Genomic DNA, 14892 nt, shown 5'->3' with positions numbered 1-14892 from the left:
TGCTTATAATGGTGACAAACGCCAACCTAAACGTTACAAATGTGCATGTCGATTTACTGTTTTTTATCTGGAGTGAAACAGAAATTCAGCAAGTGCTCATTTTGACAGCCAAAAGATAAGAGACAGACAGACAGACAGACAGACAGACAGACAGGGATGCAGACAGACAGACAGACAGGGATGCAGACAGACAGACAGACAGACAGACAGGGATGCAGACAGACAGGGATGCAGGGATGCAGGGATGGGAGGAAGTGGGGAGATATGAGTAAAAAATATGTGTGATCTCCTCTGCAGAGCTTTCCTCAAGACTGTGATTGTGTGAACCATCACTCCTCACCTCAGCCAGAGCTTTAAACATCTCTCTCTTCCACTTCTGTCTCATGTCTTTATTAGGATGCGGAGGTTCGCCTACTGCAAGGTGATTTTGGCCACCTCTCTGGTGTGGGTGATGCTGGACATGTTCATTCTGCTCTACTTCAGCGAGTGCAACAAGTGCGATGACAAAAAGGAGAGAGGGCTGCCCGGGAGACAAGGTGAGTGAATATTGCCGTGCATATTAACTGTGATCAATGAGACACACTCTGTCATCTGCCTGTGTTTAATGTGTGTGTTTCTGCTGCAGATACCCTGACCAGGCCGCGGGACGGGCCCGGTGAAGGGGGGAAGCCGGTGGTGATCCCGAAGGACAACCAGGAGAAGATGAAGGAGATGTTCAAGATCAACCAGTTCAACCTCATGGCCTCGGAGATGATTGCTCTCAATCGGTCACTGCCTGACGTCCGCCTGGAGGGGTGAGCAGCCTCCCTGCAGCTAATCATCTGTCCTGTCACTTTCTCTTATTCCACTCATTAAGCTCCACTCAAAATGGCTTTCACTGGTATCCACTGTTGGAATATTGCACACTGGTGATGCGTTATAAACCGCAAGCCAGACGTCTGGCCAGAACGCTGCACAATCAGTCACTCTGTGAGCCACAGTTGTTCTGTAAAGGTTAATCAGGATTAACAACAAAGGGCGGAACAGCAGATGTGTAGAGGCCTAAGTCAGGGTAGATAGGATAACCTCGACAAAAACTATAATTACCTTTTTTCGTTTTTTTTAAGTGTTTTATTAAAGGTGGGGTAGGTACGTTTGAGAAACCGGCTCGAGATACACTTGTTGTTATATTCCATGGAATGCTCTTAACATCCCGATAACAATGAATATCTTAAGTGCTTTGACAAAAAATTCATAAAAAAATGTCATCTGTGGAAGCCGTAGTACTGTAAAAAGCACGACCAATCATTTTAGCCGGCCCGGCTAAAATAACTGGATGGCCTACCTGCCTGTCAGCCTTCCATCGGGGCACAAACTTATCTCGTGCCCTCATTGGTCATGTGCGCGTTCGTGTGTGTTGGAGGAGGGGCTCTGTAAGGAAGTGGCAGATTTTTTTCCGGTTGTGTATTTTCAAATTCTAGCGATCTCGAGCTGGTTTCTCCAAAATTACCTACCCCACCTTTAAAGGGCATATTAGGTATAATATAATGAAATACAATATCGAGCAATTCAGACAAAATGACAATAAATGATGACATTACAGTAGAAACACAGCAAATATTTCTAATTATATATAAGATAAAGTAAAGAGTGTGCTTTTACAAAGGGATTAAAACGATAAAACACAGACGGCGAATTAGAAAGGGTGTGGTGGCCTGACAGCTTCCATGGGCATATGAACTTCCTAGAAAGTGTCCAAACTGCATACCATAAAGTGATCGTACACATTATGTGCTCAAAATGAGTCTTTGTTAGTTAACTGCAACTCCTTTGGGCTGGTGTGAAAGCTGTCGATTTAACCCTGCTGAGAACTTAATAACATCGCTGAAAGGACCAAGGTCTGAGAAACGAGCAAACTCTGTTGCGGTTTGTTTGTGATCTGAAAGCAAATGGAAAAAAAGCAAAACTGCTGTTGAACCATCTGCTCATCGTGAACTGTACAGGAAGCAAGCCTGCATTAGCAATGTGCAAATGTATGTAAATCAGCTATGAATGTAGCACGAGTGGGATTTCCCTGATCAAAACTGTCAAAATCAGTTCAAACCGTTCTGTTTGTGTTCTGTTTACTTCGCCAGTTTATGAATACAAAAGCTGTAGTCATCTCTCTCTGTAGTATTGCTGTTAAGCCTCTTTTGCAGTATATAATCAGTATGAAGGCGCATACTGTATTTCTTTGTGAGCTCCTTGTGACACAGGAGAAAATAAAGTAACACATCAAGAGTATCAGAGTGCAGCATGCCGAGTCACTGGCTTGGGATTTCCCCAACGCGGCTTCATGTTACACCGATGACCCAGATCATGACAGCGGCCAAAACTCTCCATGAATGAGATTCCCATCAGTCTCTATAACTTACCTATGGCTTTTGGTTTGTTTTCAGAAAATCCAGTGCGAACAGGAAAAGGGCCAGAACTCATTTGCAACAATATATCGTCCCTTTATCTTGTCTGGACCAAACTACAGATGCGCCGTCAGTATGCAAAGAGACACATTGTCACGTACATTGAACACAGTGCAGACTCAAAACCAGTTAGAATTAGTACAAGTTGTGCCAATGGGACAGTGTTATTACGTGGTGACCTGGTGCTGCATTAGCTAAAAGGTCCAACCAATACATTAATGACATATTTTTCAATAATTCCCCATTTCATCCTGTCCTATAAAATAAAAATGCCTTTCTCTCCACGACTAATAGCCCATTAGTTCACCCAAAAGATTGATCCCACATTGTCCTGTTTCAAAAGGAAATACATCACATTAAGGAGGTAATGATGCCATTTCACGCTGCCCCGTTTTATATTTCACTTCAATAATACTAGGTTATATGTGCAATTTGGAAGTCCTTCTTCTCTATAAAGAGGAGTTTAGTGTCACTTAAGTGTCTGCCAGTGCCAGTTGCTGCAGGTTGTTCAGTCATCAGACAGGTGTGCATCCGACCTGCAGCTTAGAAGATATGTCGAGGTTAGTTCAAACAGATGGAAACCAGCCCGGCCTCCCCTCTGCCCCTTCATGCCATCAGTAGAGGAACATGCATGGATCAGTAATCAAGGTTTTCAGAGCAATCGGCAGAAAGACTGACTGACAGACACGAGACTGACAGGCGGGGGCATATGCACACAAGACAGGCGGGAAAGAAAGGGGACATTGATCCGTGAAATGGGTTTTAGTCTTTGAGCGAGGGTTGATTACTAGGTGTGTTTTCACTCAGCCTTCTCTCCGTCTATCTGCTTTTCCAATTAGGAGATAAGGCCGAGTCAATATCAAGCACGGCAATGTGTTTGTGTGTGTAGGTAGGCACGAGTGCGATGGTGTTTGTTTGTGCCAGTGTGGTGTGTGTGAGTGTGGTGTGTGTGGATCAGAAGGTTTAGGGAAACTGCGTGAATGAATTCATCGTTGTCATGCCGGTCACCATTAGCCCAAACTTTGAAGTGGAAACTCCCTGATGTTTTTTTTCCTTATACTCAGCAGTGCAGTCATTGAGTGTAAACAAAACAGGAGAGGACAAGACATTACAGTGAAGTGTGTATGTGTGTGTGTGTGTGTCTCTGTGTGTGTGTGTGTGTGTACATACATGTGGTTGGGTGGAGCTGCAATATATGACACTACGTAACACTTTCCGTGACCACACCTTTCAGACAACTTGGCATTTTCTCCTTTTTTAGACCCTAACTGCAGCATTTTTATGAGAATGCATTATATACATGTATGGCTGTGTATATGTGAGTTAAATTAGTCAAATTTGCAAAAGCAGTAAAATCCTAACCTGTCTGCCTGCCCATTGTGACTTTTCCCACAATCCACCGGCTGGAGAAACAGTCTGTAACTCATTACCCGTGCTTTGCCGTTGCCAAATGTTGCTCCACTTACTCTTTGGATCCACTGGACTCACAACCACTCCTCAGTTGTTCAAATCCACATCATGTGACACTATGTGTTGTCCATCATCTGTCAACACATGTTGTTTTGTTGGAGTTACAGAGGGTTTTATGCCATCAGCTGCACAGTTACAATCATGTCTGAGAAGTGAACAGTCTTAGTTGTTGTTTGTGTTTCTGAGAGCAGAACAAATAATGAACCGCTGTGTATTAAAGTTAAGAGGGTGTTTTTACAGTTAATCATGTTGTGCCATCATCAATTTTCCTTTTATGCAGTGAGTATGGGCAACCGCAGACTGAGAATCTGTGTGCGTGTGTTTTTTAACAAGCTCCGGAGGCAGCTGCAGGATAGAGTGTATTATTGACCTTCTCTCCTCTGTCGCTCTTACATTCCTCCTGTCAGGATCAGCGGTGGAGAGAGGAAGCATTCCAGCGCTCTGGATGATCGCGGGGAGGGGGGGGGGGTTATGACGAGGGATCATTTTCCATTTGGTTTTCTGAGAGTTAAATCTGATAGAGTTTGGAAATCATAAGCTGGTTTTAGCAGTTTGAGCAGTTCACTATTGACAAAAACGCGTAAATCATGTGCTGGACAGTGAATGAGACACAGTGTGCCTGCAGGTATCATGGCTTCCTGCAGAGTGTCTGGACCTACAGCCGTGTGCCTCTGTGTCTGTCTCTCTCTTTTTTTATTGTTGGAGAGTAACATTTAACATATTTTCTGCCATCTGCAGTGCTAATCAATCAATCTGTTTCCTGTGTATTGTTTACAATGAGCATTCTTTCAAAGCTGTTTCCTAGAAAATGCACTGTTTATTTTGGTCAGTGAGAAGATTATGACAGACTTGTATTTCTTCGACAATGTGGACATGATGGACAAACCATTGTAAAGCTTTTGCAAAACGGTATTTTAATTGTAATTTCTTTGCGACACATAGTTTATTCAGAGACATCTTTTATGAGAAAATAACGCAGTGTCATTTTCATTTCATTTAAACGTTTATTTGAACCGGGACAATGCACATTGATGAACACTTTAAACAAAATAATGCTTTCATGAGCCGGATTTTTAGCTTTGAGCTCATTTCCATCCGTAGTCCCGTCACATACAACATTTATGAACATGGCAGTTATATACATGGCAAAAATAAATACATGATATGCAGAAAGAGCATGAGCAGCATACAAGCATTAACCACAGCCGAAATAAAACTGCCTCAAATGTCATCAATCACTCTTGCAGGGAACCCGCAAGATGCTCTTTCTTGCAACCCCAAACTGTTTTATTGGCCAAAGTAATGAATGTGTTTATACGCTGCAATATGGCTTCAATCTTCTGTTACTGTATACCACGTATAATGAAAGTATCGTAAAATACAGCAGGAGACTTTTATGGAAATTCATGTGAGAATACTTTTATAGATAGCCAGGTGGGAATGTGTGCTGCTTTACCACTAAACAATAAAAAAAACTTCTGTAAGGGTTCAATGTGTTAGACGAGCAACCTCAAGCTAGTTTCTCTGCAAACTGATTTTAATACTCAAGTAGAAAAACTCCTCCCATGGCGGCCTGGGAGATACAAGATAAATATTAAATCCATAATTCTGCTTAGGGATGTTGTCAGGGGTTACATAAACAAGTCAACCTTTGTACTTAATGACGTAAACAATGCAAACCTCAGGGAATATTGTCGAGAAGGATTAAAAATAAGTCACTGACACTAGTTCCTATCTTTCCATGCCTCCTCTGTTAGACATGTACTTCCCTGTGTGTCTCAATCAGACAGTGTGATGTGTGTGTGCTCTGATAATGACTCAGTCTCTAATTAGCATCACTAATCAACTGTCACCACGCTGACCCAATATTTCTGTGTATCCATCTTTATCCGTCTAAATTTGGGAATATACGCTCGGCTGCTCGCTCATTATAATCTGTTTTCAGCGTTTGAAGTCCATAAAATATGCTTTTTCACGAGGCCATAAACAATGATCTGATGAATGTAGTGATTCCATGACTGACTAATGCGATAGAGTTGATGTTTGAGTCCCAGTTATTTGACTCTTGTTCAGCTCTCCTTTGTGTGGACTCACTTCAGCTGCAGCTCTTTGTAGCAGTCTCTTACGATTAGACAGAGGCTAGATTGTGATGTCTCTACCAGTGTTTTTCTCTTCTCTCGCTCTGTCTCTGTCAGCTCAGTTTTGTCTGTGTTCAAACAACTTCTTGCACATGTGGTTTCCTTTTATATAACATGTCTGTGTGTGTTCGATGCAATTCTCACACTTCCTCTTATTGTTTCTCTAGTGATTTGCGTGTTGTCTGTTCAGTCCTGAAGTGATTTCCATATTTGTAGTTGTCACTCAACATCAGAGTTTAAAATAAAATGTATTCTGATGTTTTGTTTTCTCTTTGTAGGTGCAAGAACAAGCTATACCCCGATAATCTTCCTCGTACCAGCGTGGTGATTGTATTTCACAACGAGGCGTGGAGCACACTGCTGCGCACCGTCCACTCCGTCATCGACCGCTCTCCACACACTCTGCTGGAGGAGATTGTCCTGGTGGACGATGCCAGCGAGAGAGGTATAAACACACACACACACACACACACACACACACACACACACACACACACACACACACACACACACACACACACACACACACACACACTCACACTCACAGAGACACTGCACATCATTCCTTCAGTGCCTCTGCTCCTTGTTCGAGGCTTAACCTATTTTTTTCAGAGCTACTGTATGACTTTGCCGGGCTAGTGTATGTGTGTGTAGCTGTGTTTGTGCACGTGTGTGTGTGTGTGTCTTTGCTGATGCCCAACAGCCCGTCAGCATATATGGCCTGTGTGTGCCACTCCACCCTGTGCAATGCTGCTAATCCCTGTTTGGGGGAGATTAGGTCTTTAATTCGCCAGCCGCAGGGATTACACTCTGTTATTACCCTCAATCTCCCCCCCCCCCCATCCGCCACCCTGCAGCACCATGTCACCCTACGGGACCTCGAGGTGCAAATCAGAGGGCGTGGGTGTTTCTGTGGGGGGGGGGATCTCTCAGCAGGTAGAGGGATTGCAGGCATGCTATGACGCATTCACAGATACAAAAACACACACACTTCCCTTTGATCTGTGTTGCTACAAGAGGAATAGTTTAGAGGAGTGGCTTAAAATCCATCTCCTGGTTTGTGAGGCAAGTCGTTTTAAGGCTTTGTTTATAATGCTGACATTCAGTTTATTAATAAAATGTGAATCCCTCACAGCGTTTTTTGTCTATTGATTGTGTTTCAACCTTTTATTTTTGCACATAAATATTGAGCTACACTCCTTTCATCGTTATTTGTAGGAGTAGATTTACTGTAAGTAGCTGAGTGAGATTGTTTCCGACTTGTTTTATGAAAAAAAAAGTCTAAAAGTCCAATTGTTGCAATCTTTTTCAAAATGAACAACATGTTTCTATCAAAATATTCAGATTAAATCCTGTTTTGTTGGCATTTATAAACAAGGTTTCCTGCGTTTGTAAAACTGGTTGCGTTCCCAATGCCTTCCACTATTTCAAGCACCCACTGACAAGTTATAAAAAAATACTAATTAAATTAAAATACATTTTTAATCAAAGATTTTATGATTTATTGTTTGCAAGAAGGACATTCAAAGCTTTATTGGAAACGACAATAGTAGCTTTGAATGTAATAACATTAATATATCTACATTTGATATATTTTGACAATTGGTACAGCCCTAGCTGAGTTTGTCTTGTTTGCTTACGTGTGTTTATTTCATTATTCTATTACATAAATGTGTTTGTTTGTATATTTTAAGATTTCCTGAAGCGGCCCTTGGAGCAGTACGTCAGGAGGCTGGAAGTCCCGGTCAGAGTGGTGAGGATGGAGCAGCGGTCTGGTCTTATTCGCGCTCGTCTTAAGGGAGCGTCGCTCTCCACGGGCCAGGTGTGTGTGCTCATGCACATATGTGACTTCCATACCCAGAGATCTGCTCACCATATGGTGTGTGCACCACTCAGTTTGTCTAATGTTTTCTCTCCATGTTTCTAGGTCATAACCTTCCTGGATGCTCATTGTGAATGCACAACAGGGTGGCTGGAGCCTCTGCTCGCCCGCATCAAGCAAGACAAGTAAGAGACATACACACACACATCCACATACACACACACACACACACACACACACACACACACACACACACACACACACACACACACACACACAACACACACACAACTCTGACTACCTCAAATAAATCAATAAACTTTTGTTGAGCCTGCAGGGGGCTTGTCCCGGTGATTATTTCATTCTTAATGACTTATTCTTGGTTTACTGCTTTAGGTGCTCAAATAAACACACACACACAAACACACACACACACACACACACACACACACACACACACACACACACACACACACCAGAGTTCCCGTTAGAATATTTTTTTGCCGGTCAACATGTCCGTTAAAGTTGAAATCTTCCGGACAAAATTAGATAAGTGCCGGTTAAAGGTCTTCTTTGTTATTTATTGAGCTTTAAAACAAATTGATATGATTCGACATTAAACAAACTAATTATAGTAGATTAACTACATTATTCAAAAGTGTACAGTAATTTACAAAAACGCGGGAATAATAAACGGAGCGCTCTCTCCTTCTCCTGACAGCCCGTCAGTATCATGCAGCTCGCGGATCCAGTAATGAGTGACCCGACAGTAAAACTAAACATATCTATAACTAGTTTAGGTAGTTTGAGAGGTAATTAAAATAGCTACGTGTGATTTTCTAACCTGAAGTGTGTTTTGCTCTGCTCGCCGCTGCAGGGGATCATGCAGAGCTGCGTGTCGACTCGTCAGCAGCAGCCGATCTCTCTCTCCTGTCAGATTAGACTTTACTCGCATTTATGTCCATATCGATCAGATCTAGCTAGTTCTAGCTAATGATATGACTACCTGCTTGTTAAAAGACACCTAAACAATAAGCGTCGCTATGCAACCGGATGAGGCCACAAAGTATAGCGCAGCATTATGCATTTGTTTACATGCCCACCGGAACCCCGAGGCATTACCAACAGATCAACGCACAATCAACCCATACAGGACATCTCTTTCTCCACATTAAGTGTTAGACATTAGAATTGACAATTTTTGTCTGTCACATACTCTTTTGTCTGTCACATACTATTCTTGTCTGTCACATAAGTGGCGCAACTGATGCGGTATTGCGCTAAGGGAAAATTATTTTGACCGGACATTTTGACCGGAGAGATTTAGATTTGCCGGACTTCAGCATATTTTACCGGTCATTGTCCGGTAATTACCGGCTAACGGGAACTCTGACACACACACACACACACACACACACACACACACACAGGGTTTACTCGTGATTGATGACTACCTGAGTGATGGACAGCAGGCTGATGAATGTGCCATGTTGATGTTTGTCGTAGGAGTACGGTGGTGTGCCCCATCATCGATGTGATCAGTGATGACACGTTCGAGTACATGGCGGGATCCGACATGACGTACGGGGGCTTCAACTGGAAGCTCAACTTCCGCTGGTACCCTGTACCGCAGAGAGAGATGGACCGCCGCAAAGGAGACCGCACGCTGCCCGTCAGGTGGGTGATACTGCGGGAGGATCCGGGGTGGGCCTCGCCTTTTTGAGGAATCTTTGAAACGTCCTTTAAATCCCCAGCAGCCCCAGGGTGATGTTGTGCAGCTGACCCTCACCCTTCCCTGTGTGGTTAAGTGAGAAGAGAATGTGCCTACAGGGACAAGATTGAATCATTAGTAAAGTACCACATGATCATTCACACTAACTCTGTCAGTCAGCTGTTTAAAATAACTTGTAGCCTGAGAGCGTGAGCGTTGCTGAAAGGCATTCACAATTGATTTGCACTGAGCAATCAGACTCTACCACAGTTCATAATCTTAAAACGTTCTCTAGGCAGAAACACTCACGGAATAGATTGAACTTTCCTCTGTGGCTTAAGTCAAGATGCTTATGTTATGTAAGACTCTGTGTAGCTTGTTTTTTGCTATCATTTCTCACGGCTCAGAGCTTATTCCTGCCTGTCTATCATCTCTTCTTCCTGCTCTTGTTTCTAAGCTCGCTTTACGGCATTATTCAAGGTCACACGCATAATATGTCTTATGTAACGCTCTGTGCGGCTGTTAGGCATGACAACATTTTCCTAAGGGTGTTTTGGAGACAGCCTAAAAAACAAATATGGTTTGTAGGATCAGGGTTGGAAATGATGATGAAGTGCTTAAGACTAATAACATGATTTACATAAGCCATGTCCTGTTATGAAATCTTTCTATATTATAGAGAAGATTTTAAACACGAATTCTGAATGAAGCCGGTTTATAAGGTTTCAGTTAGCACCATTATAGTTCATGTAGTGCAGAATTAGCATGTGGGAAATGAGTCGGTAAAATGGAATCAGTCAGAAAAGAGTAACAGATTCTCACGTCTGCATTTGGTGTAAAAATAGCTGCTAATTCAACATCCTTTTGTTCATTATGTATTGCATGACAAGCTACAGGCCTGCTGCCATTACACTGATGAGATTCATTCAGTCACGCAGAGGAAGAAACCTTAACAGCTGAACTGGTTATTATGGGCTCGTCTACCTTGTAATTTACAGTACTGTGCAAAAGTCTGAGGTCATTTGGAAAGTTTTCCTTTTAAGCTAGAGGAGAAAAAAGAGAATCCAAGATTTAAAGAAGACGTATAAAAAGTCCTCTGAACACACAGAATGACCTTGTGTCGACTGAGCTGTTATTTCAGACCGAAAGCTGAGAAAAGTTTAAATTCTTAGTAGAAAATACTGCGCTGTATTTACAGTTGTTGGTTTTATTGTAGCATGTTTGTGTTTATTTCAATGTCACAGTGTGAAATAAACACATTTTTGACGTCTCTTTTTAGGTCACTGTTTAGAGGAATGTCTTTAATAAGAAATGTTAAGCTAAGGGTTTAGAGAGCTTCAAGTAAAACGAAAAGCACACATTTCTATTATTGTGGTTTATTATTTATATAAATAAATGGTTTATATTATTTATAGTTGTTAAACAACATCTGTGTGTGTTGTTCATGGGCTTGTGTTTTTGTTTCTTATTATTTCCTACTTCCAGCCGAACGCTTTACCCTCTGTGCACTCAGGATATGTCTCATCTGTGTGGCCGCTAGTATGCGATGTATTATGTGTTGGAAAGGGAACTTGGATGTATAATGAAAGCAAAACAGGCAGTTAAGAAAATAAGCATGATATAAAAAGAAGGAAACCATTCTTTTAGTGGGAAGTATAGGGTAGAGCCTCGAGTCTATTTCACACTCACACACAACAGGGAGGTGAGCAAAAACAGGAAAACAGCAAAAAACAGGGAGCGCAGCGTAAAGTAAAACCCTGATGGGATCCGAAGAGACCCTGTGACCTCTTAAAAATCAGGCCTTCAGTGAATTAAGTGCCATTAACCCACCTTGCTCTCAATTTACACGCCGGTCTCCTTTCTTTCCAGGACCCCCACCATGGCAGGCGGCTTGTTCTCCATAGACAGAGATTATTTCCAGGAGATCGGCACTTATGACGCGGGCATGGACATCTGGGGAGGAGAAAACCTGGAAATCTCTTTCAGAGTGAGTGAGCACACTCGCAGCCAACTCACATGACTGTATTCTTCCATGCACTGGCAGTCATTCAGGAGTGTCTGAAACACACACATTCACATTACACTGACTTCTCGGACTAAATTGTTGACTTAGCTAATACTCTGTCAGGCGTCAACATGACAAACGTATTCAGACTGTCACAACTCAGACCTCTCCCAGCGGAGGCCTCACAGTGTGGTTATTCTACATACTCCATGTGTGTGTTAATGCCAAATCTGTTGTGTTTCACAGATTTGGCAGTGCGGTGGGACTCTAGAGATTGTCACATGCTCTCACGTGGGCCATGTGTTCAGAAAGGCAACTCCCTACACGTTTCCTGGAGGAACGGGACAGATCATCAACAAAAACAACCGACGCCTGGCAGAAGTCTGGATGGATGAATTTAAAAACTTCTTCTACATCATCTCCCCCGGTGAGTGAGTGTGTGTGTGTGTGTGTGTGTGTGTGTGTGTGTGAGCGCTAATGAAAGTAGGCATGCATGTGCTCATGTGTGGAGTGTAATCTCTGTAGCAGGTGTGATCTTTCCATTAACCCGGTGACGGTGCGATATTGCAGCGGTTGCAGCGGGATGGGGGGGCGGCGAGTAATTTCACGCTCGAAGCATCTATTGACACACACACACACACACACACACACACACACACACACACACACACACACACACACACACACACACACACACACACACACACACACACACACACACACACACACAGACACACAAGCTGGCAAAGGAGACGCAGCCAAAAGTAAAGCAAAAGACACTCAATAGAGAATATTTTTAGAGGTTAAGCACCTTTTAAAAACTTGCTTGGAACACACTCAATGATTCCATTATTGTTTAGCAGGAAGCACGCTCTCGTCGGAGCTGTAATGGTATTGTTCAGAGTCGGCCAAAACTGCTCGGTTCACAATAAAGAAAAGTAACAGCAGCTGATATTTTAATGTGGCCCCCTGCAGGCTGGGAAAGTAATTGATGCTGCAATGTTAACACTTACCCACCTGCATGCTGTGACTCTTAACAGCTGAGGCCTGATAGACAGAGTGAACAATAATTTTGTTTTGAAGTCATTTCCAGTGTTCATGTAAGTCTTTTCAGTTTTGGGAGGGGTCTTTTTTTGCCATTAGCAGTCTGATATGATGGACACCTTAGTTCCTACAAAGTCAATAACAGTCCACACCGAAGACGTTAATGGTAGCCATGCCCAGAGCACTCACAACGATGTCAATCGAGGATGCTGCCTTAAAGATGATTCATGTCACTCACAGCAACCTGTACAGGCTGTTACTATTTCTGAGCCTTATTTCTGCTGCAGATGTCTGGCTCGGTCGCAGTTAGATGTTTCTCCCTTTCTTAATGCTGTCTGCTAGGCTCTGGTTAGCTCTGGTGGTTTCCCAGCAGGGGAATCAACACTAGACGGTTATGATTCATTGAAGAAAAACGGAAATGCGGACATTTCAGAGATCTGTAACCAGGCTGTGCTGCATGTTAGGCTAGAGGGATGTTTCCAGCTCTTCGGGAGAACTTTGATAGCATTTTCACTGGCTAGTCCGACCAAACACAGCCTATAACAATGTGCAGCGAGGATACTTCACACTCATCAGAGAGGGATCTGACCAGAATACTCAGGGCCGCTACCCCAACACAAGCTATTTAGTATATATTGTTTAGAACCACACATAACTACTGGCAACAAAGTGAAGTAGCCTGCAGGACTGGTTCAAATGTTTGGACACTTTTATAAAAACAACATGTTTTTGGGACTTCTTTTGTAATTGTCATGAAACCAAACAGACTGCAGCTCCTGCCCTCTGCCAGGAAGCAAGCTCCACCTAGTCTATAGAGATTTCATATTCATGTGTCACTGTAACAATAGCCCTTTTGGAGCTTTTTGAAAGGACATAAAAACTTTTTGCGTCTGGGTGTTTCAAATCAATGTGTGGCCTCATTGTACTTTACCAATTAAGTCCTTCAATAATCCTTACATGGTAACATTGATTGAACCGCCAGTCAGCAGACATTATGAAGGTAGTTTAGTGCCATAGAGGCTAACCTTTACTGTCTGTTTGTGTGTGTGTGTCCAGGTGTGACCAAAGTGGACTACGGTGACATCACGTCTCGCACGGGTCTGAGACAAAAGCTCCAATGTAAACCCTTCAGCTGGTACCTGGAGAACGTCTACCCCGACTCTCAGATCCCCAGACACTATTACTCCTTGGGAGAGGTAACTCATTCAGACAGAGATGCATCTGTGACTCACTGCCTATTAGCTCACATCCAAGCAGACACAATGAATCTGAATCTGTTTGAATTAGAGGTGTGGCTCAATAATATTTTTTTTTCTATGTGTGCTCTGCTCAGATCCGTAATGTGGAGACCAACCAGTGCCTGGACAACATGGCCCGCAAGGAGAATGAGAAAGTCGGCATTTTCAACTGCCACGGCATGGGAGGCAACCAGGTATCTTGAGGAAGAAAGAAACATACTGACACAAAACAAGGATTTGATTCATATTCCAACCCTTCAAATATGGTTCTTAGCTTTGGGTACTGACAGAAAGGATGAAATGTATTTATTAGGATAAACCCCTTGAAATGCACCATCTCGTTTTCAAGGGGGTCCTGACAAAAGCAACGTCTTACAGACATACATGAACAAAATAACAGAAAGCAAAACATGACAAACAAGGACAAACCACGTACAGTCTGTTAAGTAAAATTCATGAAGTAACACATAAAATCATTACAATTTGATAGACAGTAGTGTCTAATAGATCAGTTTCATCAATAACAAGAGCAGACCAGCTGAGAGTGAGATGATAGTGCATGCTTAAACATACCCAATGATGCAAGGGATCTAATAGTAGCAGGTAAAGTATTCCAGTCTGTTGGGGCTTTAGTAATGTAGTAGTGTTTTTAAACTTCTGTTTGTTATGTGCAGGTTTTCTCTTACACGGCCAATAAGGAGATCAGGACAGACGACTTGTGTCTCGACGTGTCCAAACTAAACGGACCCGTCATGATGCTCAAGTGCCATCACCTCAAAGGCAACCAGCTCTGGGACTACGACTCCGTGGTGAGTGGGAGAATCTGTGAACATACAAGGTGTATGTGAGGACATTGTGAATACAGATTTACTGGTACAGTAAATGTACAAATATGAACACAAACACAGAGGGTTTTTCATGCAGGTCTTGAAAGGTACATAGACTTTGGTTTCTGTTCTGCAGACTAGACAGGTGATATAGTATGGAGTCTTATCATTGTTGTGTTTCGTATGAAAAACAACGATA

The 14892-nt window shown here is 42.7% G+C and overlaps 1 protein-coding gene across 1 annotated transcript in view; it reads left to right on the top strand.

Annotated features, from left to right (window-relative positions):
* Window positions 1-14892, top strand: part of galnt1 (UDP-N-acetyl-alpha-D-galactosamine:polypeptide N-acetylgalactosaminyltransferase 1) — a 42676-nt gene that overhangs the window by 26512 nt on the left and 1272 nt on the right. Inside the window, exons 3-13 of the mRNA XM_034127952.1 lie at window positions 397-536; window positions 626-794; window positions 6325-6491; window positions 7741-7868; window positions 7974-8053; window positions 9375-9545; window positions 11449-11566; window positions 11831-12011; window positions 13685-13824; window positions 13962-14060; window positions 14541-14675. Coding sequence (XP_033983843.1) covers window positions 398-536; window positions 626-794; window positions 6325-6491; window positions 7741-7868; window positions 7974-8053; window positions 9375-9545; window positions 11449-11566; window positions 11831-12011; window positions 13685-13824; window positions 13962-14060; window positions 14541-14675 — 1527 coding nt within the window. The 5' untranslated portion in view covers window position 397. The remainder of the gene's footprint in view (window positions 1-396; window positions 537-625; window positions 795-6324; window positions 6492-7740; window positions 7869-7973; window positions 8054-9374; window positions 9546-11448; window positions 11567-11830; window positions 12012-13684; window positions 13825-13961; window positions 14061-14540; window positions 14676-14892) is intronic.

The sequence above is a fragment of the Trematomus bernacchii genome, unplaced genomic scaffold (genome assembly GCF_902827165.1).
Source record: "Trematomus bernacchii unplaced genomic scaffold, fTreBer1.1, whole genome shotgun sequence".
In the NCBI taxonomy this organism is placed as follows: Eukaryota; Metazoa; Chordata; class Actinopteri; order Perciformes; family Nototheniidae; genus Trematomus; species Trematomus bernacchii.
The sequence above is the reverse complement of the archived record's forward strand: the minus strand, read 5'-3'. Positions and strand labels throughout refer to the sequence as shown.